The sequence below is a fragment of the Capricornis sumatraensis genome, chromosome 5 (assembly GCF_032405125.1).
Source record: "Capricornis sumatraensis isolate serow.1 chromosome 5, serow.2, whole genome shotgun sequence".
Taxonomy (NCBI): Eukaryota; Metazoa; Chordata; class Mammalia; order Artiodactyla; family Bovidae; genus Capricornis; species Capricornis sumatraensis.
Genome location: NC_091073.1, coordinates 118801105 through 118826612, shown reverse-complemented (window position 1 = coordinate 118826612; position 25508 = coordinate 118801105). Strand labels below are relative to the sequence as shown.

Below are 25508 nucleotides of genomic sequence, written 5' to 3'. Positions count from 1 at the left end.
CATCTCTCCTCCTGGGGCTCTTCCCAACCCAGGAACCAACCCCATGTCTCCTGCACTGGCAGGTGGATTCTTTACCACTGCACCACCTGGGAAGCCCCGTAATCCTTTTCTATGTTAATCCAAATGTATTGTGTTTACCTATTTATGAGTTTGAGTAGGCTCCGGGAGTTGGTGATGGACAGGGAAGCCTGGCGTGCTGCAGACCATGGGGTCACAAAGAGTTAGACACGACCAAGCAACTGAACTGGACTGATTTATATGCTAACTCATAATCTCACAGGAACCCCTATGACTCCCATTTTAGAGATTAGAAAACTGAGAAATTAGCTGTCGCAAGATTACATAGTTTTCTGGTTATCTGTTGCTTTTTCATAAACCACCCTGATTCTTAAGGCTGTGGTATGGGATCGCCCGGGTCCCGGGGCCACCTCATCAGCCCAGCAGTTCTCCTTTGGGGTTCCTCAAACATTTTCAAGCCAGTGGCCCCTGGGGCAGAGTTCTCAAGGTTTCTTCACTGCCCCATCTGGTGCCTGGGCTGGTTTCACATCCCTTTCTCCACGCTGCCTCTCCACGTGGCTAGTTCGAACTTCCCCAGAGCACAGTGGTCTCGGCGCAGTGGGGCTTATAACACGGCAGCTGGCTTCCCTCAGGGAAGAGTCCAGGGGATCCAGGGATAAACTTCTTTTCACCTAACTCAGAAGCCTAACCGACCCAAGTTGTTCTTCTGTGCTTCCATGTTGCACCAGAAATTGTGTGTACTTAGTCACTCAGTTGTGTCTGACTCTTGGACCCCATAGACTGTAAGCTGCCAGGCTCCTCTGTCCATAGGATTCTGTAGGCAAGAATACTGGAGTGGGTAACCTATCCCTTCTCCAGCGGATCTTCCCACCCCAAGAATCAAACCCGGGTCTCCTGCATTGCGGGCAGATTCTTTACCAACTGAGCTATCAGGGAAGCCCCAAATAGATGCAAATAGAATGGGTGCAACTCAGATACAACTTTTCCCTGATCCAGCAAAAGTTCAGTGACCTGATAGCCTTGGCTGTTGGTGATGAGGCTGTGGGGCAAACAGATGCTGTCCTACACCCCAGTTAGGAGAGCGGAATGGTCCAGACCTAAGGAGGCCTGTGATGGTTTCTGTCAGGAATCAGTGATGCAATACCCTTTGAGCAGCGGTTATGTGAACCTAGAACCATGAAGAATGCACAGTTTTCCTTGCAGCAGCCTGTGATGTCGACAGGGCCTGGTGAAACTAGAGCGTCCCATGCAGACAGACACACCACAGATACCAGAAAACCCTGCCTGCTGACGTTGAAAGATCCCTAGACAGATACAGTGGTGGACAGGGTGTGGAGCAGAATATATAATATGCCAAGGAGCCCCTTGTATTAGAAAGGGGGACTAGGTATTTGCACCTGCATGAAGAAACCCCGACTGGGTGTGCAGCTGAAAGTGGTCCCTGTGAATGCACGCTATGGATGGGGACAAGGGTGGAAGGGCCCAGCTTTTCAAGCCTGTATCACTTTGTTCTGACTCTTCAATCACTGTAATGAGTTTTTTAAATCTATACACAAAGAATCAGTTAGATGACATTGCTGTTGCCCTCAGAGTGCTCACAACCTTGACAGAGAGAAAGTTTGTACCAACAGATGAACAGTCGGTTTTTTCTTTTTTTTTTAATACTTTTTATCTTGGAGTATAGTTGCGTAATTTCAGGTGTACAACCAAGTGATTCAGAAAAGATACACGTGTCTTTTCTTTTTCAAATTTATTTTCCCAGTTAGGTTGTTATGTAACATTGAGCCGAGTTCCCTGGGCAGTCCTTGTTGATTATCCATTTTAAGTATAGCAATGTGTGCATATCGGTTGAGTGTGTTGATTTTATAACCTTTTCTTTTTTTTTTAAATAATTTTGTTTGTTTACTTACGGCTGTGCTGGGTCTTCCCTGCTGCCGTGGGCATCCTCTAGTTGTGGTCGGCGGGGACTCTGTGTAGCTGTGGTCCTCGGTGCAGAGCACGGGCTCTGTGGCGTGTGGGCTTCAGTAGTTGCAATTCCCGGGCTCTAGAGCATAGACTCAGTAGCTGGGGCCCACGGGCTTAGCTGCTCTGTGGCATGTAGGATTTTCCGGACCAGGGATCAAACCTGTGTCTCTTGCAGTGACAGGCAGTTTCTCTACCCCTGAGCCACCAGGGAAGCCTGAGTGGGTGGATTTTAAATGCAGTGGGCTGAGAGGTCATTTCCAGCGGACTGGACACCAAGGCCTTGTGAATCTATCAGACCCGCATTCGTTCTAAAGGAGGAAGAGGCAATGACTGGGTAGAGAAGGCCGGATCAGCCCCAGCTGGACAGCCTGATGTACCTCTCAAACCCCGAGGTGGAGGAGACAGGCCAGCCTGCTGGGCCTGGCGGTGGCTCCCTGAACTCCAGTGTGAGAACCGCTGGCTTACAGTTGTATTCCCATCGAAGTATTTGTAATTGCAAATTGTCACCCACCTCCTGTCATTCCTACAGGAGCAGCAGGGAGCCTACAGTCTAGCTGAGGGTCTGCCCAGGGCTCTGCCAAGAGGCAGTCCCCGTTGGGATGGGAGCTGGAGCAGTCACTTCACCCTGCGTCCACGCCTCTGAGTCCTTGAATGCCGGGGACCAGGTGTGTGGCACATGCCCAGACTCGGGCCCCTGAGGCCGAGGGGATCTTGGGCAGTGAAGATAAATGAGGCGAGAGAAACCTGGAGAAGGAACTGCTAGCTGAGGTCAGGAAGCAGGAGGGCGGGAGGAAGGTGTGCACACCCACGTCCCTCTCTCAGGCCAAGCTGGCTGTGGGGTGCTGGCTTCCTGACTGCTACTTTTTAAAGATGATTTGTGTATAATAACCTTGAAGGGGTCGTGGGCCCGGTTGGAGGTGGGGGAGGGAGAGAGGTGTCCCAGGCCATGTGCAGGCCGCAGAGTAACCAGGAGGAAGCGGATGGAAATCTGGGCGGTGGCCTCAGTGGCCTGGACACCAGGCGATGAACATGACAGCTGCTTCCCCAGGCCGGAGAGGCCACAGAAGGTTTCAGCCAGCAAGGTGCCTGCTCGGGGCTGCTCCTTTCCTGAGGCCAGGCACGCCCCAGGAAAGGACCAGCCCACACGATCTTCCAACTGTGTCCTTTGAACCACGAAAGTGGGACTGTGTGGAAACCAAGAGGGGACCACACGGAGCCTCTGAAAGCCCCCGTGGCTGCTCTGGGTACCCACCCCCCACCACCGACCTGTGGGACTTCTCACTCTTTGTGGACCTGCCCAGGGATGGACCGACCTTTGGGAAGCATCAGCTCCCCACGGTCGTCCTGAAGGTCAGAGTCTACTTACTTTGGGCCCAAAGACCTGGGACGTGAAGACCTTGTTTTGCAAGCAGAGGGAGGTGTCCACAAAAACTTGTAGGTACAAAAGGCAGAGATACATCCAGAGGCTTCCAGAACCAAGTGACAAAGAGTGAAAATGGAAGGGCTGGTGATGCCCAGAGACACGCAATCCCAAGGGGTCCTCTGGCTTGAGGAACCTGACCCAGAATCTTCCGTGCCTCTCTCAGTGAGAAGTAAAGATCCCAAACCGTCTAGCGGGGACCAGGGGACAGCCGGCCCCCGGCCCCCTGGGTGGCCTGGGGACACATCGCAACACACGAGGACACGCTGGGGCCAGGCCTCCCGAAGAGAGCGTGGCTTCTAACCCAGTTCCTAGATGTGGGAAGCAGGCCGTTTTTACCCCCTCCCTTGTTGAAAAAGCAAAGCTGCAAACAACCCCTGTGTTTTGTACCTGACTCCCCGCCGTGGAGGCAGCTGATCTAGAAGTTTCTGCTCCTCTGGTGACTTTGGCCTCACACCCAGCATTTTTCTTCCCTCCCCTCCTTACATAACAAGCCCCCCTCTTGAACAGAATGGGTTTGTTGGCAGCAGAAACAGAAACCCCAGCAAATCCCTTGCTTGGCTCCATTAGCACCGTGGTCTGTATCCTTGAGTCCCTGACCGGGAATCACTAGCTACTCAATGCCCACGGGGTCTCCAGCCCAGCCCTGGGATTTGTACCCCTCACTCCCTGCTCCAGACATCCCAAGGCTGCCACCAGCTTCCGTCTGGAGCCTGATGGCCAGAGCCCTCGCTCCAGGGTCCACATGGCCGGCTTGGCCTGAGAGAGGGACGTGGGTGTGCACACCTTCCTCCCGCCCTCCTGCTTCCTGACCTCAGCTAGCAGTTCCTTCTCCAGGTTTCTCCCGCCTCTGTTTATCTTCTCTGCCCAAGATCCCTCGGGCTCAGGGCCCTGAGCCTGGGCGTGTGCCAGCTACCTGGCCCCCGGCATTCAGGAAGGACTCAGAGCTGTGGATGTGGGATGAAGTGACCACTCCAGCTCCCATCCCGACGTGGACCAATGACCACGGGCCTCTTGGCAGAGCCCCGGGCAGACCCTCAGCTAGACTGCAGGCTCCCTGCTGCTCCTGCAGGAATGGCAGGAGGTGGGAGATCAAGGCCCAGGGTAATGTGTGATGGGTTGGCAGGCAGAACTGAGGACATTTCTGCCTGTTTGCTGCCATTAACTTTTTTTAATTAATAGACTTTTGGGGGGCAGTTTTAAAGTTACAGAACAATTGAGCGAGAAGTTCAGAGAGCTCTGTGTACCCCCTTCCCCTCCCTGCCAGCATCCCCTGTTATTAATATTAGTGGTGCGTTTGTTACAGTTGATGAGCCTTTGTTAATACACTATTATTAACTGGACTGGAGAAGGGGATGGTAACCCACTCCAATAATCTTGCCTGGAAAATCCCACAGGCAGAGGAGCCTGGACGGCTATAGTCCGTGGGGTTGCAGAGTTGGACACGACTGAGCGCATTAACTGAAAGTCATAGTTCACATTGGGCTCACTCTTGGTTTTGTACATTTTACGAGTTTTGATGAATCTATAGTGACATGGGTTTCCCTGGAGGCTTAGCTGGTAAAGAATCCGCCTGCAGTGCGGGAGACCTGGATTCCATCTCCGGGTTCGGAAGATCCTCTGGAGAAGGGAACAGCTACCCACTCCAGGATTTTGGTCTGGAGAATCCCATGGACTGTATAGTACATGGGGTAGCAAAGAGTCGGACACGACTGAGCCACTTGCACTTTCAGGGTTCAGGTGCGAACACGTCCTATCTCGGAAGAAGAAACTGAGGCCAGCGGTGGGAAGTGCCTTTCCAATCAGCACAGCTGGTTGGAACCGAAATCTCTACCGGGGCCTTCCTCAGAGAGGGCGTGGGCTCAGTTCAGCTGCTTTTGTTTTTTTTTTTTTTTAAAAACAACAGGAGCTCAATTAGTAAAAAGGGTCAACAAATACATTTTACGAAAGAGCTAGCTCCTTGGCCATTCTGACTGTCGTCATTAACCTGCCGTGTGTCGGGACTTCCCTGGTTGTCCAGCAGCCCAGCCTCCAAGCTCCCCAAGTAGGGGCCCCAGGTTCGATCCCTGGCCGGGGAACTAGATCCCACAGGCTGCCACTAGGAGTCTGTATGCTGCAACTGCAGACCCTACAGGCTGCAGTAAGGATCAAAACCCCTGAGTACTGACGCTGAGAGCCGGTGCAGCCAAATAAAAAAATAAGCACCCCCCCAGAACCTGCCCGTTGGCCCAAGGTGGGGTCCTCGGCCAAACCTGCCCGTTGGCCCAAGGTGGGGTCCTCGGACTCTCTGTGGCCACTGGGCTCCATGTGTCCCCAGTGCCCACAGTTCCACCTGAGAACGCTGGTTTCCCACCTGGGGCAGCAGGGGGTGTGCCTGGCACGTGCTCAAGGGGGCCGTGGCAGGGCCTGCCCCGGAAGGAAGGTGAAATGGGAAGACAGGCTCTGTGGGGCCCGCTGGTGTCCACGTGCCTGCTGTACTAGGCTCTGATGCCCGCACCTGGAGCCCTTCTCTGCAGAGCGCCCACCAGCCTTCCGTCGGCGGGAGGACGCCAAGGTTTTGGTAGTTCCTGAAAGTTCCAGGAACAGCTGCTCACCCCAATGGCTGTGACCACAAGTGAGGAGGGAATCCCAGATAGTGGTAAATTCACACGAAGCCAACAGTGACAAAGGACAGCTTGGAACAGGAGCTTGGTTGCTGGATGCCCAGTTGCCCAGAGAGCTTAAGTTAGAGGAGGAAAGCGGAAAGTGAAAGTGTTACTGGTTCAGTCCTGTCTGGCTCGTGACCCCGCCAGACCACTCTGTCCATGGGATTCCCCGTGGACAAGGCAAGAACACTGGACTGGGTGGCCATTCCCTTCTCCAGAGGATCTTCCTGACCCAGGGATCAAACCCGGGTCTCCTGCATTGCAGGCGGATTCTTTACCACCTGAGCCACCTAGGAAGTCAAATCAGAGAATCGACCTGTGTAATAATTATAACTGACACTTACCGTGTGTGCAGAACAGCCACGCCTGTGCCAGGGGGCTCTGTCTGCATGGGGACTCTGCGGGACAGCTGGTACCGTTTTATGTGATGGGAACATAACGCTGGAAGGTGAAAGTTCAGCTGGAGAGCATGGTGTGATAGAGAACTCGGCTCAAACTTGCGCGACCAGGAGGCTGGGTCGTGACTCTACCACGTGGCTTTGAGTAACCCACTCAGCGCTCCCTGGACACCTGTTTCCCCGCCTGTAGTGGAAGGGGCCTGATGGGAAAGATTTCTGACCTTGTCCAACAGCAGCGTCCTATGACTGCATTATTTTCTTGGTTTAGTTTTTTTTTTTAGTAGCTTTAGACCCTCAGGAGACCTGAGGGTCTGCAGCAGGCCTGGGTCAGGAGGGCACAGGTGCTGACGGATACCACTCTGGAAGGGCTTGGTGGGTGGTTGCCCCTGGGGCTGTAACTGCTGTTCTGGGTCCGGGGTAGCCCGAGGGTGCTGGGGTTGGCAGGACCCACGGTGGGTCAGAGCAGCAGTGCCCGCTGCTCAGGGCACCAGGGTAGGGATGGATGGGGCTGGATGAAAGGGGAGGTAGGGAGGTGCCTGCCGCCCATGCCCATCGCCAGATGTGGTTCTCTGTCTCTGTGCTTTGTGCATATTTCTGGGCACAAAGTACAGAGAGAGGCCAGAGGGCTTCAGCCAGGACAGAGGGGACCAGATGGTGCCACCTTTGTGCACGCTCATGATTTCTAGAAGGACAGGGCTTGGCCACTCTCTGAACTCTGCCCACGCTGCTTCAGAGCTCATGCAGCACCCAGTCGTTCAGACATTTTTGGTCCAGAGTTCGGTAAGACGTGTTCACATGTGCCTTTGTATGAAGAATTGAAGCAAAAATTTTAACAATAAATGCACTCTTTATTTTGTTCTGGTTTATATTTTGACGGTCGTATAACCCACTAAATTGATGTCATGATCCACTGATGGGTTGGGACTATTTGTTAGAAAACTGGCTGAGTGCTTCTGGAGTGTTCAGTTCAGCTCTGGCTGAAGGTGAGAGTGAACAAATAAAAGCTCCCTGCTTGTTATGCTTACTTAGTACGCAAGGATGCTTACTTGCAGTTTTTCTCTCTTTTTTGAGTCTCTGGTGTTTGCTGCTTCCTGCGAACTCCTTGTACTTTTCAGTGTATAGCATGGGGTCCTGTGGCGGGTGGGGAGACACAGATAGGAGTGGAAGAGCCCTTGGGCACCTGTAGAAATGATCAGAAAGAATCTTTTGATAAACGGTATTTTTATAAATACAGACGTTGGATGTTCTCAAGATTCTGAGCTTAAAAACTGCGTGGACTTTGGCTCCTGGGCCAAGCCCCGGAGCCACACTGGGTAGGTGGCTGAGAGCAGAAATTAGGTCTCTAAACCCTAACTCTTGCGTAAGAGCCCCCTGCATGGGGGAGGATGTGTTTCAGAGCCACCAGCAGCGCTGTGACCTTATAAACACATTCCCTGAGCGCACAGTTATTCTCATCCGAATTTTCCATCTTGGGCTTCCCTGGTGACTCAGCTGGTAAAGAATCCTCCTGCAATGCGGGAGACTTGGGTTCGATCCTGGGTTGGGAAAATCTCCTGGAGAAGGGAAAGGCTACCCACTCCAGTACTCTGGCCTGGAGAATTCCACGGACTGTCTAGTCCATGGGGTCACTAAGAGTCGGACATGACTGAGTGACTTAAAGAAAAAAAAGGTTGGTCTTGAAGCACAGACCAAAGCTGGGTGATTTTTCTCCCCTACGGTGCCCACACTGCCCATGGGGTGCAGGCAGGTGGATGGGAACGCGGCCGTCAGGGACACAGACCCAGAAGCATCTCCCCTTTCCCTCGTGGTTGCTATTTTCCTTCCTGGAGAAGACTTAAGTTGTGGGGGGCCTGATGACCCGAGTCACTCAGTTGGCCTTGCAGGGGGTGGCACCCACAGAGGGTTCAACGTTCAAGGCTACCACAGTCTCTGTTGATGATTTGGCATTTTATTTGTGTGTAAAGAAACCCTCCCCAGAAACCCAGCACCAGCCTTTGCAGACCCTGTCTTAAGGTTTGTCCTAGTAAAATCATGGAAATTAAAGTTGAAAACAGCCCTTGAAATTACAGGCCATCTGTCCTCTGAGAGGAGGATTCCCAGCTGGCTCAGTGGTAAAGAACCCGCCTGCCAGTGCAGGAGACACAGGAGATACAGCTGCCATCCCTGGGTTGGGAAGATCCCCTGGAGCAGGGAATGGCAACCCACTCCAGTATTCTTGCCTGGAGAATCCCATGGACAGAGGAGCCGCGGGATCTAGTCCATGGGGTCGCAAAGAGTCAGACACAACTGAAGTGACTTAGCACACACACAGTGACCCTGATGCTGGGAACGATTGAGGGCAGGAGGAGAAGGGGATGACAGAGGATGAGATGGTTGGATGGCATCACCGACTCAGTGGACATGAGTTTGAGCAAACTCTGGGAGCTAGTGAAGGACAGAGGACCCTGGCGTGCTGCAGTCCATGGGGCTGCAAAGAGTCGGACATGACTTAGTGGCTGCGTGATAACAGTAGTGTGTATCTCTTAATCCTAAATTCCTAATTTATCCCTCCTCCGCTTTCTCCTTTGGGAACCATAGGTTTGTTTTCTATGCCTGTGAATCTGCTTTGTAAATAAATTCATTTGTATCATTGTTCTGATTCCACATGTAAGTGGATATCATACGATATTTGCCTTTGAGTTACTCCCCTTAGTACGATAACCTCTAAGTCCATCTGTGTAGCTGCAAATGGCATTATTTCATTGTATGTATATGCGCCACGTCTTTATCCTCTCATCTGTCGATGGACATTTAGATTGCTTCTGTGTCTTGACAGCTGTGAACAGTGCTGCAATGAACATTGGGGTGCATGTATCTGTTTTGTCTTTTCTAGATATGTATCCAGGAGTGGAATTGTTGGATTATATGGTAATTCTATTTTTAGTTTTTTAAGGACCCTCCAGAAGGCGATGGCACCCCACTCCAGCACTCTTGCCTGGAAAATCCCAAGGACGGAGGAGCCTGGTAGGCTGTGGTCCATGGGGTCGCCAAGAGTCGGACACGACTGAGCGACTTCACTTTCACTTTTCACTTCATGCATTGGAGAAGGAAATGGCACCCCACTCCAGTTTTCTTGCCTGGAGAATCCCAGGGATGGCAGAGCCTGGTGGGCTCCCGTCTGTGGGGTCGCACAGAGTCAACTGAAGCGACTTACCAGCAGCAGCAGCAGTGTTTTCCAGGGCTTCCCTGATAGCTCAGTGGTAAAGAATCTACCTGCAATGAGGAAGACCCCAGTTCGATTCCTGGGTTGGGAAGATCTGCTGGAGAAGGGATAGGCTACACACTCCAGTCTTCTTGGGGTTCCCTGGTGGCTCAGCTGGTATAGAATCCACCTGCAATGTAGGAGACCTGGGTTCAATCACTGCGTTGGGAAGATCCCCTGGAGAAGGGAAAGGCTACCCACTCCAGTGTTCTGGCCTGGAGAGTTGGACATGACTGAATGACTTTCACCAGTGTTTTCCATAGTGGCTGCACCAGCAATATCGGAGGGTTCCCTTCTCTCCACACCCTCTCCAGCGGTTATTAGTAGCCTTTTTGCTGATGACCATTCTGACCAGCATGAGGTGGTACATCACTGTAGTTTCAGGACCCACTGTGGCATCATCCAATCTGGTCTTCACAGCACTACCTGGTGATATAGAAGGCCCTGCAGCCTCATTTTACAGATTGAAAAATGAAGGCCCTTGGAGGCTAAAATGATCGCTACACACCAGAAGTTATGGGTAAACTGAAGGGAGAGTGGGGGACTCTTGACCGCTCTGGTCTAGGGCTTCTGAAGCTCCTTGGTGTGGAGAAGAGAGTTTGCTGTCTGCTGCTGCTGTGGAGCTGGAGACAGCGGGGGGCAGGGGTGGGGGTAACTCCCTTGAAGTCGCGGGTCAGGTGGCAGATTTCTGCCTTTCTCATGTCTCCAGGCTTCTTTCTTGGGAGGAAGGCCGCTGCTGCTGCTGCTAAGTTGCTTCAATCATGTCTGACTCTTTGCAACCCCATGGACTGTATCCCGCCAGGCTCCTCTGTCCGTGGGATTCTCCAGGCAAGAATGCTGGAATGGGTTGCCATTTCTTCCTCCTCCAGGGGATCTTCCCCACCCAGGGATCGAACCCGTGTCTCCCGCGGCTCCTGAATTGCAGGTAGATTCTTTACCAACAAGCCACCAGGAAGCCCTGCCCGCTGTGGGGCCAAAACACGCTCCCTCCCTCGGCAGGCGTCATGTGGACACAAAGACCCAGGGCAGGGGGGAAGGCCCCAGGCAGCTGCATGAGTCTGTGGGGACCACAGGTGAGGGGAGGAAGGAGAGTGTCTGCAGGAGGGAAAGATCGTGGCTTTCTGTTCTCTTTCACATCAGGAGGTCTCTCAGACTGCAGTCAGAAGCCTTGATATTCTCTGTGGAAAATAAAGAGTTCTGGAACTTCTCCCAGAGTCAGATTTAGGCTTTCCCCCTCATTTGACCTCTGATCTGCCCTTGTTAGGGTTGGGGTTAGGGTTAGATGCTGAAGCTGAAACTCCAATACTTTGGCCACTTGATGCAAAGAACCGACTCATTGGAAAAGACCCTGATGCTGGGAAAGATTGAAGGCGGGAGGAGAAGGGGACGACAGAGGATGAGATGGTTGAATGGCATCACCGATCTGACAGACATGAGTTTGAGCCAGCTCCAGGAGCTGGTGATGGACAGGGAAGCCTGGAGTGCTGCAGTCCATGGGGTCACAAAGAGTAGGACACGACTGAGTGACTGAACTGAACTACCCTTGTTGCCAAGTTCCGGCGTTTCAGGATTTTTTCCTTGTTTTCTGATAGTTATGTGACTGTTCCCAGAGGCTGCGTGACCCTGGCTCTGGTCACCACCCCTGCATTAGCACCAAGAGATGCCCGTTTGGTGGACCGAGGGATGGAGCAAAGTTAGTCCTTATGGAGACGCATCTCTGGAGCCTCCCACCTGAGGGGCTCACCAAGGCCTTCATCACAGCCGCGACAGCTCGGGTGCAGATGAGGCTGGTGGTGTGAGCACTGCCTCTGTGTGGGTGACACGGGGTTGGGGGGACAGGCTGGGTAGGGGGCGGGGTACCCATGGTTCTGGGGATGCCACTCAAGCTTTCCAGAGTTATGCTGAACGTCTGCTGGGATGCCCCTGACGTCGGCACTAAAAACCCTGATGCTAAAGATTGAGCAACCTGAGAAATGACTGGAGAAAGTAGAGGGCTAGTACTCAGGAAGCAGATAGAGTTAGAGCCCACATAAGGTTAGCAGCCAGAGCCTGGCGTGGAGGGGGGTTTGCAGGAGAATGAAAGTGATGGAGGCATCCTACTCTTTGCGACCCCATGGACTGCAGCCCGCCAGGCTCCTCTGTCCGTGGGATTCTCCAGGCCAGAATACTGGAGTGGGTAGCCATTCCCTTCTCTAGGGGATCTTCCCGACCTGGGCTTGAATCCGGGTCTCCTGCATTGCAGGCAGGCTCTTGACTGCTGAGCCACCAGGCAGTAGGTCCACGTATATATATGGCTGAGTCCCTTTGCTGTCTGCCTGAAATGATCACAACATTGTTAATTGGCTATACGCCAATATAAAATAAAAAGTTCTAAAAAAGATCAAAGCCAGAAATGCATCTGGAATGTAACCCATTCAGCTATGAAGCATCACTGGGGAAGCAAGGGGCACCCCCTCAGTCCCCCCCACACACACCAAGTCAGCTATGAACCATCACTGGGGAAGCAAGGGGCACCCCCTCAATACGCCCCCCACACACACTGAGTCTGGGGACCCTGCTCTGAGCTGAGAGGGCAGTGGAGAATGTCTGGTAGTTTGAGAAAAGAAGAAAATTATCTTGACGACAAGTCCTGGAAGATGAGGAGCATTTTATTCTCAATCTAGCAGTAGTCCCTTAAAACGCTTCTGATCCCGCCAGCTGTTTAGCTCAACAGATACGAGCAGAGCATGTCAGCGCTAACAGGCATCTTCTGAAATTATCTCGTTAAACCCTTCATTTGGGAGCTGGAAGACCGGGTTCAGGCGTGCCCAAGATCCCCAGATAGTAAACCACAGGACAGGGCTGGAGCCCCCGAGCTCCACCTCTGTGAACAGGTCGCGCTGTTACGTGCCCGAGGGGTGCGGGCTTGTCGAGCCCACACAGCACCCGGGACCCGCTGTCCGCCCGGGTAGCATCAGATGCCAGTGACGCGCTGTGGTTTCGGGTCTGCTCGGCAGGGAAGGAACATGGGACCGTCCTCCACGTGTGCCTTCCCCGGGAGGGGTCAAACCGCTGGAAACTGCACGGGAATGTTCACTGATGACCCTGATGTTTCAGACCCCTGGTTGGCCCTCAGGTGCAGGCCGCGGCCCCTGACCTTGGCGGCCTTTCTGTTTGTCCTGTGTGTGCACTTTTATCGGGGCTCTTTCCGGGGGAGCCCAGCTGCAACAACAAAGGAGTTTTGTAAGACAAAGCGTCAGAAATGCTGAAAGGGCAGAACTGCGTCTGATCGATAACACGCCTGCTGTCAAGGCTCTGAGACATCAGATGGTTGTAAACAGTATGGAGGAAGGTTGAGATAAGTGGCTGGGGGGGTGGGCAAGCTGTAAATGAGACCCCAAACTATACAAAACGGGGTGATTGCCTCTGGTGGCAGGACGCTTGATACTTTTCAGTCCTTGGCAACATCGGCATGAATTCCTTTTTAAAAATCTGCTATTGACGTACACTTGATTTACAGTGTTGTGTTAGGTGCATTGCTTTATTTTTTTTTATACAAAATTTTTTATTATGACCTCTGTTCTGGATAAAGATTGTATAAATTTCCATTAGATTAAGACATAGTAGACCTTGAAGAGGCAATATCACACCCTGCTTTGGGAGTGAACCGTGAACTGTACCAAGTCTCCTCCATCCTTGCTCTTCCCCTGAGACCTCACTGTGCACGGAAGAGCCCTGTGTCTTTGTCACTGAAGAGCCCTGGGTACCTTCTGATACCCAGTTGTTTTTGTCACTGGAGCTGAGTCATCGCAAGGAGGTGGGAGGGTGTACTCGGTAGAGCTCTGAGCTGGGAGCTGGTGGACCTGGTTTATAGAGCCTGTTTGCTGTGGTGCACTTGTCTGCCTGGGGCAAATGGCTTTGCCTTTCTGACCCCTTAATATCTTCATCTGTAGACTGGCGTGAAACCACTTGCCTTTTCTACTTGTCTGGGCTGCTCTGAAGACCATATGAGGCAAAGACTCAAAGTTTTTGAGGACATGAAAACAAATGAAAGTATTAGTCGCTCAGTCGTGTCCAACTCTTTTCGACCCCGTGGACTGTAGCCCGCCAGGCTCCTCTGTCCGTGGTATTTTCCAGGCGGGAATACTGGAGTGGGTTGCTGTTTCCTCCTCCAGGAGATCTTCCCGACCCAGGGATCGAACCTGGGGACATACCAGTGGCAAATCAATGACAACCCTGCTGCTGAGATCTTTGACTTTCGCCTGAAATTCTGAATCGGGGCAGAATTAATAAATAAGCTACTTTTCAGGTCAGCTCGCATCGTGGGAATTTTCTCAAACCTGCGGCCTTCCTCTTTTGTCCTGTGGCTTCCGTGACGGGTGACTTTATCAGCCCGAATCCTGAAAATGCACTTTCCCCAGGGACCCTGCTGGTCTTCTCCAGAGCACGTGGTCAGGGTCTGAAATATGTGTGCAGCTGGGGACCGTCCCCAAGGACAGAGCCGTCTCTTGGTAGCTCAGGGAACTGGCCACCCAGTGCCCAGGGAGGGTCTGAGCGCCTGCCAATGAGGAGAAGAAATTCAGAGATGGCCAGGGGTGGCTACAGCAGTGAGACCCAGAGCTCCAGTAGGCGTTTAAACATTTGGAAGCCCCAAGCAAGCTCCCGGCACCTGGCCTTCTGGAACTTCACCTGAGCTAAGCGACCAGGTCCCACTCATGCACCGGCCAGCAGGCTTGTGGTCACAGCTACAGATTTTCCCACACCAGTCTCTGAGGCGTACCCTGTTTCCTGGTAAGCTGGGGGAGGTAAGATTAGAATCGTGGAATGTGGGGTGAGGGAGCCTTCCAGCAAAGCCCGCCACGGGTGCCAAGAGGCTTAGCTACGGGGATGCTTGACCGAGCGAAACACCCTGCGTGCTGCCGCGGTCGCTCTGCAAGCCTCTCCTGGGCTCACTCTGGGGCAGGACAGGTGATGCCCAGCCCGGGGTGGGGATGATACCCCGTCCCAGCCTCAGCTGTCTCAAGACCGTCTTGTCCCAAGTCACTCCACCGCCGGGGCCTCGGTCACTGGCACGTGACGGTTCCCTGAGGAATAGATGGGCATGTGCCCGCCGGGCGTCTGGGGACAGCCGGGCTGAACGAATGTCCCAGAGTGATGATTATTGGAAACCGCAGAGGAATGTACTCATTAAAGGGGGAGGTGAGCGCCCACACCTGGTTCCTCTTCCTCCCCTGTGAGCTGTGACCATGAGGCCCACCAGCCGGCTGGCCCCTTGGCACAGGCCAGGCAAGCCCCCATGCGTGCTGCCCAGGCAGGGGTCCTCCGTCCGGGAGCTGATTCAAAGACGCCTGCCCACCTGCTGCACAGGGCAAACGCAGGGCACGGAATCGCAAGGTGAAGACTCAGCCCTGGCCCTGGACTGGCCCTCAGTCTGGTGAGACACAGACTGATAGATGGTCGTAGTACAGCGCCATAAGTCCTGTCGTGAGGTCTGGGGGACAGATAAGAGGAATGGATTCTCCCTGAGGGTGGGTCCTGGCCAGGCCAGAGATGGCGGCTGCATCGGGCTTTGCAGGCTAGTAGGAGTTCACCCTGTGAAAACTAGGATCAGGGCTGGGGTCTGAGGGTGGGTGGCCAGGAGGAAAAGGCTTGGAGCTTCAGATGTGGTTGTCAGCTCCACGCTAGAGGCTGGCTGCAGGGGGCCAGGTGACACGGGGTCTGTTGTCTCAGGAAGGGGGTTGGCCATTGGTGAAGGGTGACCTTCAGCTGCCACCTTGGAGGAGTTGAAATGGCACTCCAAAGTGTCCTTACATACACAGCCTGTTTAAAACACCATAAAGAGCCTGTCTGGGTGCCTGATGAAAAGAGGCAGGGTATAGAGTGCATCAGAAATCAGGCTGTGGAGGTTGGCAAGTCCCGCCAGGCCTGGATTAGAGGCTGTGGGGCCTGGCAAAGGCTCCTGATGGTGAATCACCCATGGGAAGCCGGTGGCTCTTGCCTGGGTGGAATCACCGTGAAGTCTGCCCTACACCGCAGACCAGTCGGACTCACCTGTGCGGTGGGACCCAGGCTCCAAAGGTAACTCAAACATGCAGCCCACTTGAGACTCTGAAATGAACCACTCCAGAGCAGGCTGAGTCTGGAATCTGCCTACGTTATTAGAGACTGCCAGCATGTCACAGTGGACTCGCTGTGGGAGCCGTTGGCTTGGCCATAGTGGAGTGGAGGCCCTGAGGCTTTAGGGGAGGGGCCCGCATTATGAGGCCACAGTTTTAGGAATCACTGTTCTAGCAGAGGTTTGCAGATGGCTTGAAACTAGCTAAGTTGAAAGATTTGTTGGAGAACAAATAGGAAACCCAAAGGAGGGCTGGGCAAAAGGAGGTGAAGACCTGGACCCCTCAGCAGAGCCTGGGGAGGCTAGGAGGGGTTAAAAAAGCAAGGGTTCTGTGCTTAGTTGCTCAGTCATGTCCGACTCTTTGTGACCCCATGGACTGTAGCCCACCAGGCTCCTCTGTCCGTAGAGATTCTCCAGGTAAGACTACTGTAGTGGGTTGCCATGCCCTCCTCCAGGGGATCTTCCCAATCCAGGGATCAAACCCAGGTCTCCTGCATTGCAGGCAGATTCTTTACCAGCTGAGCTACCGGGGAAACCCCAAAAGCGAGGGTAGGTCACAGAAAACTACAGAACATTGCTGAAAGAAATCAGAGAAGATGAATAAATGGAGAGACATCCCACGTCCGTTAATTGGTAGACTTAATATTGTTAAGATGTCAGTATTACCCGAAGTCATCTACACATTCAGTGTCATCCCTATCAGAATCCCTACTTCAGATATAGAAAAGCCATCCTTAAATTTATATGAACTCTCAAGGGACCCCAAGAAGCCAAACTATCTTGAGGAAAAGAAAGGAGCAGAATTAGAGGTCTCACATTTCCTGATCTCAGAACTTATTACAAAGCTGCAATCATCAGAACAGTGTGGTACGGGCATAAAGACAGACTGATGGAATAGAATAGAGTCCAGAAGGAAACCCTGCCGTATGTATGCAGCCATATGATTTTCAACAGGAGTGCCAAGGCCATTGGCTTCCCGGGTGACACAGTGGTAGAGAATCCACCTGCCAATGCAGGAGACACGAGAGATTTGCAGGTTGGATTCCTGGGTCAGGAAGATCCCCTGGAGGAGGAAGTGGCAGCCCACTCCAGTATCCTTCGCCTGGAAAATTCCATGGGCAGAGGAACCTGGAAGGCTATAGTCCATGGGGTCAGAAAGAGTCAGACACAAGTGAGTACGCACGTGACCGCATGCACGCTAAGACCATCCACTGGAGAGAAAATAATCTTTTCAGTACATGGTGCTGGGAAAATTAGATATCAACATGCGAGATAAAGTTGGGCTTTTACCTTACACCGTATACAAAAATTATGGTAGTTTCCCCTTATCCACCCCACTCCAGTACTCTTGCCTGGAAAATCCCATGGACGGAGGAGCCTGGTGGGCTGCAGTCCATGGGGTCACACAGAGTCGGACACGACTGAAGCAACTTAGCAGCAGCAGCAGCCCCTTATCCACAGGGACTATGTTCGAGACTGGCAGTGGGTACCTAAAACCACAGGTAGTGCTGAGCCCTGTGTGTACATGGTGCTGGGAAAATTAGATATCAACATGCAAGATAAAGTTGGGCTCTCACCTTACACCATATACAAAAATTATGGTAGTTTCCCCTTATCCGCAGGGGCTGTGTTCCAAGACTGGCAGTGGCTGAGGTCGTGCTGAGCCCTGTGTGTACTCTGCTCTTCCTGTACATACATAGCTACGGCAAAATTTAAACTGCGAAGTAGGCACAGTAAGAGAATATCCAGATTGCCAGCATCACGCCTTTAGCACCTCAGGACCATTATTAAGTATAAGAAGCGTCGCTTGAACACAAGCACCAACACCAACAGTTGAGCTGATAACCAAGACGGCTACTGAGTGCTGGGTGGGCGAGTTGCGTGTGTGCAGTGAGGGTATATGGCAGACAAAGGGGTGAGTCACGTCCCGGTCAGGATGGAGCAGGATGGTGCAAGGTTTCATCAGCTTATTCATAGTGGCATGAGATTCAAAATATGGGAATTGCTTATTTCTGGAATTTTCCATTAAATGTTTCTAGACCCCTGCTGCTGCTGCTAAGTTGCTTCAGTCCTGTCTGACTCTGTGCGACCCCATAGACTGCAGCCCACCAGGCTCCCCCATCCCTGGGATTCTCTAGGCAAGAACACTGGAGTTGGTTGCCATTTCCGTCTCCAGTGCATGAAAGTGAAAAGTCAAGGTGAAGTTGCTCAGTCGTGCCCGACTCTTAGCAACCACATGAACTTCAGCCTACCAGGCTCCTCCATCCATGGGATTTTCCAGGCAAGAGTACTGGAGTGGGGTGCCATTGCCTTCTCCTTCTAGACCCCAGTTGACCTCAACTAACTGAAACCTTAGAAGGTGAAACTGCTGATATGGGGGGAGGAGCTTCTGTAACTCAGAGTGGATCAATGACTTAAATATAGGAGCTAAAGCTATAAAACTCTTAAGAAATGGAGAGAGAAATGGAAACCCACTCCAGGATTCTTGCTGGGAAATTCCTTGGACAGAGGTGCCTGGCAGGCTATAGTCCACGGGGTCGCAAAGAGTCGGACATGACTTAGCAACTAAATAAGACGATGCTAAAAATATTTTCAGGAGTAAAGGATATTTTCTTACCTCCATTGTTGCTTTAAAAGTAACATTTTAAAAAGATGAAACTAGTATGCCCAAACACTGTAAATAAAAGGCAAACTAAAATTTATTATATACCTAGGGCTTCTCTGGGAAACAAACATTATATCTTGGCTTCTAATTTAAAATTGTTCATTTTATCAAATATGATTTGACTTTGGTTGGTCTTTTATAGTTTACATAAAACAAAGTTGATTTTCCTCAGTTCTGTGATTTTGATATTTCCCACATTGAGCAAATAAAAAAGTTTGAATTTATTAAAAAAAAAAAAACCTCTTAGGAAAGAACATAGAGGAAAAGCTTCCTCTATGACATTGGATTTGGTGATTTCTTGGACATGACACCAAAGTGAAAGTGTTAGTTGCTCGGCCGTATCCAACTCTTTGTGACCCCATGGACTGTCGTCCACCAGGCTCCTCTGTCCATGGAATTCTCCAGACAAGGATACTGGAGTGGATTGCCGTTTCTTCCTCCAGGGGATCTTCCTGACCCAGGGATCAAACCCAGGTCATGACGCCCAAAGCCCAGGCAGCAAAGGGAAAATAGAAAAATTGTGCTACATCAGAATTAGAAACTTCTGTGCAACAAAGAACAGAATCGACAGAGTGAAAAGACACCGACAGAAGGAGAAGTGCTCACAAATCATACATCTGATAAAAAGTTCATACCTAGATGATGTAAGGAACTATCAACTCGACCAGCCAGCAGCCTGGTTTAAAAATGGCCGAAGGACTTCTTGAATAGACATTTTTCCAGAGAAAATGCACAGATGGCCAAGTATGGGAAAGGATGCTCAACACCAATAATCATTGCTGCTGCTGCTAAGTCGCTTCAGTTGTGTCTGACTCTGTGCAACCCCGTAGACGGCAGCCCACCAGGCTCCCCCGTCCCTGGGATTCTCCAGGCAAGAGTACTGGAGTGGGTTGCCATTTCCTTCTCCAATACATGAAAGTGAAAAGTGAAAGTGAAGTCGTGCCCAACTCTTAGCAACCCCATGGACTGCAACCCACCAGGCTCCTCCGTCCGTGGGAGTTTCCAGGCAAGAGTACTGGAGTGGGGTGCCATTGGAAATGCAAATCAAATCCTCATTGAGATACTATCTCACACCCATTAGGATGGCTAAAACAGCAACAACTAAAACAAAGCAGAAAACAGCAAGTGTCCAGTGAGGATGTGGAGAAATTGGCACCCTCGTGCACTCTTGGTGGGGGTATAAAATGGTGCGGCTGCTATGGAAAAAGTACAGGGGTTCCTCAAGAGTATTAAAAATAGAATTACTGTATAGTCCAGCAATTCCACATCTGAGTCTGTACCCAAAAGAACCAAAAGCAGGGTTGCAGAGATATCTGTACACCTGCTGTATTAGTTTGCCAGGGCTGCCGTAACACAGAGTCACAGACCGGGTGGTGTAGATAGCAGACATTTATTTTCTCACAGTTCTCGAGGCTTAGAAGTCCAAGGTTAAGGTTTCAGCAGGGTGAGTGACTTCTGAGACCTCTCTCATTGGGGCTCATAGATGGCCATTCTCTCCGTGTGTTCATATGGTCTTCCTTCTGGGTCTATCCTAATGGTCTCTTCTTCTATGGACACAATCATATTGGATTGAGGTCTTATGGAGGGCCCACCTGTGTAGCTTCATATTATCATAATTCAAAGACTCTATAAGTACAGTCACATTCTGGGGTATTGGGATAGTGTAACTTCAAACCTATTCATTTTGAGGGGCACATAGTTCAATCCATAGTACCTGTGTTCATAGCAGCATTAGTCACGGTAGCCAAAAGGTGGAACCAACCCACTTCAGTCACTCAGTCATGTTCGACTCTTTGCGACCCCATGGACTACAGCACGCCAGGCTTCCCTGTCCATCACCAACTCCTGGAGCTTACTCAAACTCATGTCCATCAAGTCAGGGAAGCCATCCAACCATCTCATCCTCTGTCATCCCCTTCTCCTCCTGCCTTCAATCTTTCCTAGCATCAAGGTCTTTTCCAATTCCTTAATAAATGACTAGATAACCAGAATGTGGTCTATCCATACAGTGGAACATTCAGTTCAGTTCAGTCACTCAGTCGTGTCCAACTCTTTGTGACCCCATGGACCGCAGCACACCAGGCCTCCCTGTCCATCGCCAATTCCTGGAGTTTACCCAAACTCATGTCCACTGAGTCACAGATGCCATCCAGCCATCTCATCCTCTGTTGTCACCTTCTCCTCCTGCCCTCAATCTTTCCCAGCGTCAGGGTCTTTTCCAGTGAGTCAGCTTTTTGCATCAGGTGGCCAAAGTACTGGAGCTTCAGCATCAGTCCTTCCAGTGAATATTCAGGGTTGATTTCCTTTCGGATGGACTGGTTGGATCTTCTTGCAGTCCAAGGGACTCTCAAGAGTCTTCTCCAACACCACAGTTCAAAAGCATCAATTCTTCAGCGCTCAGCTTTCTTTATAGTTCAACTCTCACATCCATACATGACCACTGGAAAAACCATAGCCTTGACTAGACAGACCTTTATTGGCAGAGTAACATCTCTGCTTTTTAATACGCTGTCTAGGTTGGTCATAACTTTCTTTCCAAGGAGCAAGTGTCTGTTAATTTCATGGCTGCAGTCACAATGTAACATTACTCAGCCTTTAAAAGGAAGTGAATTTTGCCACATGCTACAGCATGAATGAAACTGAGGACATGATGTGAAGGGAAATAAGCCAGGAACAAGAAAGACAAATACTGCACGATTCCCCTTCTAGGAGGTCCCCAGAGCTGTCACATTTATAGAGGCAGAAAGTAGAATGTGGGGGAAGGGTTGGCAGAGAGGCACAGTTGTCGAATGCCTGTGGAGTTTCGCTTTGCAGAAAGGAAAGGGCCTTGGAGGCTGTTTGCACAGCAGTGTGAAGGTGCTCAAGTCCACTGAGTTGAAATGACTAAGATGGTAAATCTTGGGTTTGTTGTTGTTTAGTTGCGAAGTCGTGTCCAACTCTTCCAACCCTATGGACTGTAGCCTGCCAGGCTCCTCCATCCATCGTATTTTCCAGGCAAGAATACTGGAGTGGTTTGCCATTTCCTTCTCCAGGGGATCTTCCCCGCCCAGCAATCCAACCCACATCTCCCACATTGGCAGGTGGATTCTTTACTACTGAGCCACAAGGGAAGCCCACATCTTATGTTACACGTATTTTACTGCAGTTAACAAGGATTAAAAAAAAAAAGAAGGTTCGGGATGCAAGCAGTTTCTCCTGGTAGAAGGCTGCCCAGGTGGGGTTTCTGCCTCAAGTGGAGGTGTCCACCAGGCAGGAGACAGGAGGAGGAGGAGACGGTGAGGGTCTCATCATTTCAGACACGATGAGTCTGTGCAGTCTACCACCCCCCACTCCCACCCCACACCACCCCGCCCCGCCACAAGGCCATCTCTCTGGGCCATGATGTCATCAGGCTTTTCTGAGTGCTTTGCCCTAGTGGCCAGCCCCCAACACACAGCTCTGTCCTCTTCCCAGGAGGACACACATCCTCGGGCCATGTTCGTGCCAGGAGATGGTGTCCGGCCCATCGGCCACTCCCCAGAGCGCCCAATGGGCTCTCCCTTCCCTCCCCAGCCTTCCTCCTTCACTCTCTCCCTCCTGGCCTGCAGTCCAGGTGCCTTCTTCCTGCTCCTTCCTTGGGGGGTCGAGAGGAAAGGTGGAGAGCAAGCGGGATCCCCGAGGGGGGCCCAGGGCAGGCGACTCCACTGCCTCCTTCCACCTTCTTAGCCGTCCGCTCCCTCCCTGGTGGCTGGCATTCGAGGAGGACTCAGCAAGGGGCTGGGGATACACTCGGAGACCCACGTGCAGCTCCAGACGTGGCCAGGTGGGCCCCCGAGGGTCCAGGTCACTGACCACGTGCCCTCTTTCCATCCTAGGACCTGAGTTCCTTTGCCATGCCGCTCCTGGATGGAGACCTGGAGAGTTCAGAAAAGCCTCCGTCTCGTAAGGTAAGGCTCCCTTCCTCCCAGCTTCTCCCAGCTCACCAGAGGTGCCACGGAGGCCAGACTCGCTCAGCTCGAGCCCGACTTCTCCTCCCTGTGCCCCTGGCTGCAGCTGAGCCCACCCTTGTCCTCCAGGCTTCACCCCTTTTTCTTCCCTCCCCTCGGGGCTCCTCCCTGGTCCCTGGATGCCCCAAAGTGGGCAGAGGTGATGCTGAAGAGCTCGCGTTGAGCTCAGCTCCCTGAGTGCCTGAGAGGCTCACAGGCAAAGAGAAGAGATTGAACATCAGGGAAAAGCAGGTCATGCAGCCTGGGTGTCTCTCCCCGATGAGACAGGAGTCCCTCCTCCCGCCCCGCCCCCTCCTTCCCTTCCCCCACTCCCGCCTCCAGCCCTCAAGTCCTTCTCTCCCTTCCGTCCTCTTTCCTCTTTCCGTCTTTTCCTTTCCTCTCGTTCACCCACCTTCTCCCCTCTCCCACGGATCCGTTTTTCCTGCTCAAGGTTGGTGGAGGGCCGGCAGCCCGAGGCGTGCGTGTCCTGGGATGGGTGGAGTGGCCGTGGCAGGAATGGGGAGGTCGAGGCAGCCTGCGGTGGGGGTGAGTGCAGGGCGGAGGGCTGGCGGGAGGCCCAGCGGTCGTGCCCAGCAGGGAGCGCTGCAGGCCGTGTCTTGAGAGCAGAGAGTGGTAGACAGACTTTCCCCCAGTCCTCGGGCTGCCTCACAGCTGGGCTGGGTCCAGTCTGGGTTGCCTGGTGCTCAGCCCAGTGTGTGCAATGCTGCGTCCAGACCCCCTGCTCTGGGACTGGCGGGGCAGGCCATGCAGGGGAGTGTCCCAGCAGGACAGGTCCTGCCCCTCCCAGCTCATCTCTGCATCTTTGTGCCCTGTGACTGAGATCCCCGTCTCCTCAGGGAATTGAGCATTTTCCGTGGCTGCCAAGCTGAACGTGGATGGGACCCTGGGTGGCCTCCTCCTCCTCCACGATCTAGAGGCCACGGCTGAGCTCCCCTTTTTGGGAGCTCTGGGCTCAAGAGCCAAGCGCCCAGGCTCCCAAGCATCAGTTGCAATGGGAGTCTGTCCGCTCTCCCCAATAGTCCCCAGTCCTGGTTCCCCTGCCCCCAGAAGGGGCAGCCCTTTGTCACAAAAGACATCTCAGGGCTTCTGATCACCTCGCCTCCACACAGCTCTCCCGGGCCGGCATCGAGAGGAAGATCAGTGCCTTTGACGTCCCCGGATCATTCAAGAGTGCTGCGGTCACTCCGGGTTGGCCAGGGTGGCCGGGGCCTGGGGGAATCTGTGGAATGCCAGGCAGTCCGCCACCCCCCACACCCCCAACGAGTGACCACGGGTTTTTCCTGTCTGTGCCCCTTGATCCTGGGACGAGGAGCCTGGATCCTCTGTTCATCTTTCCTGGCAGCTTCCCTGAGGTGTGACCTGGGACAGGACCTTCTCTGTGAACCTGTCTCCCCGTCAGCAAACCCAGGCTCATGACAGTGCTCACCTCCCTTGTGAGGATGAAACGAGCTCGTCCGTAGAGCAGACGCAGATGGGCAGCTGCTCAAGGGCGGTCTGGGAACGCGGCTGTGACTCAGGACATCCACCGTCTGGAGCACTGTGGAGGGGTGCACCCAGGTCCTGTTTATCTGAGCCGTGGGGAGCATTAAACCCAGCCGGGCCCTAGACTCCACTCAGGCACTCCTGTCCCTCACTGGCCACGCGTGCCACCCCGCTGGCTCCTCTGCTGAGAACGCCCGCCCCCTTTCTGTCTGGAGTACACGGGGGCTCCGGCTGGGACACCCCACCATCAGCTTGCTGGACGCGGCCCTTGCCTGCCAGGCCTGACCTCCCCACCTCCCTGGCCTGAGTCGGACCCCAGGGGAGGGTGTTCCTGGCCTACAGATCCTCCCTTTGAGGTTTTGTCTCACTCAGCCCCCCTTTTTCTGGCGCCCCTTGCCTGTGACCGCCTTTATCCTCGCCTGTTTCCCACAAGCTCCCAAGAGGCCCCCCCCAGTCGGCTGTCAGTCACCACCAGGCCAGCCCCGCCCACCCTTCACCTTCACCCCTGCACCTCTCTTCTCCCTTCCCCTTCGTCCTTGGGATGCAGCTGAGACCTGAGTCGGGAGGCTGGGCCCTGCCCCGCGGCGCCCCCTGCAGCCGTGGACAGAGGTGGGCCTGGCAGCCTTACCCACTGTGCCCTGAGTTCCCATCCATAGCTCTGAGGAGCCAGCAGGCACTGGGGTGGCTCTGGGCCCTTTGTTCATCCAAACCCAAGGAAACGTGCCATTGCGTTGGCAAAGTACCATATTAGCTGCGTCCTGCTTGAAGGCATGGGCCCTGTCCCTGGGGCTCCTACCCCTACCCATCCTGCAGGAAGCAGACCCAGAGGCCAGCTCTGTGCCCACCTTCTCGAGGTCATGGCTTGAGACCAGTCCTTACGCTTCCTGTGGACAAGGCTGAGCTGTGGCCACCATTTTTGGCCGTGTTTGGGGGACAGTCTGCTCTCTGGGGGCCCCTCCTCAAGCTGACAGCTGAGGCCTGGTTCCATCGGCCTGGAATTCTGAGCATAGGATGGAATCCCAGTCTGGAGAATCTTGGGGCTCCACTTGCCCTTCAGATAGGGTTCAAGCTGGCACCCCGGGCCCTGTGAGACTGACCATCCAGCGGCAGCTGGCTCCGCTTTCCCCTGTGAGCTGTCCGTGGTGGCCCAAGTGAGTGGCTGTTTGTCCTCCCAGCTCCACCTCCTCTTTCCCTGGCCCTGGGACGTCTCTGCCCCTCGGCCTGTCCACAGCCTGTCAGCTCTCAGTGCCTTCTCTGGTTTGGGGCCCCGTGACCCACAGTGTCCCTTTTTGCAGACTCTTCCCCCTCTGGCTCACTCTCAGGCCAGCCTCATCTTCCCTGCCATTCTCCATGGCCTCACGGGGACCCCAACCTTCCCCACGTCTTGTTCTCTGCGTGGAAAGAACGTCAGCCTTGCTCAGCCGTTCCTCCTCCCCAGGCCGAGCTCACTGTGCAGTGTGGAGGGGACATCCGCAGGGTTAACATGATTCCCTGCCTCTGTCCTCACACTTGACCTTGACTCCTTTTCTGTTTCACGTTGCCAGGCTGCTCCAGGGAGGTATGTGGTGCAAGAGTCAAGGCCGTGGGCCTGATG

The 25508-nt window shown here is 53.1% G+C and overlaps 1 protein-coding gene across 7 annotated transcripts in view; it reads left to right on the top strand.

Annotated features, from left to right (window-relative positions):
- PRKAG2 (protein kinase AMP-activated non-catalytic subunit gamma 2) overlaps window positions 1–25508 on the top strand; it is a 314724-nt gene that overhangs the window by 72075 nt on the left and 217141 nt on the right. For 6 of the 7 annotated variants that reach the window (XM_068972781.1, XM_068972782.1, XM_068972777.1 and 3 more), the window contains exon 2: window positions 22301–22372. In XM_068972781.1, coding sequence (XP_068828882.1) covers window positions 22301–22372 — 72 coding nt within the window. Of the gene's footprint in view, window positions 1–22300; window positions 22373–25508 lie in introns of those variants that run through there. The other variant, XM_068972783.1, reaches the window with a different exon arrangement.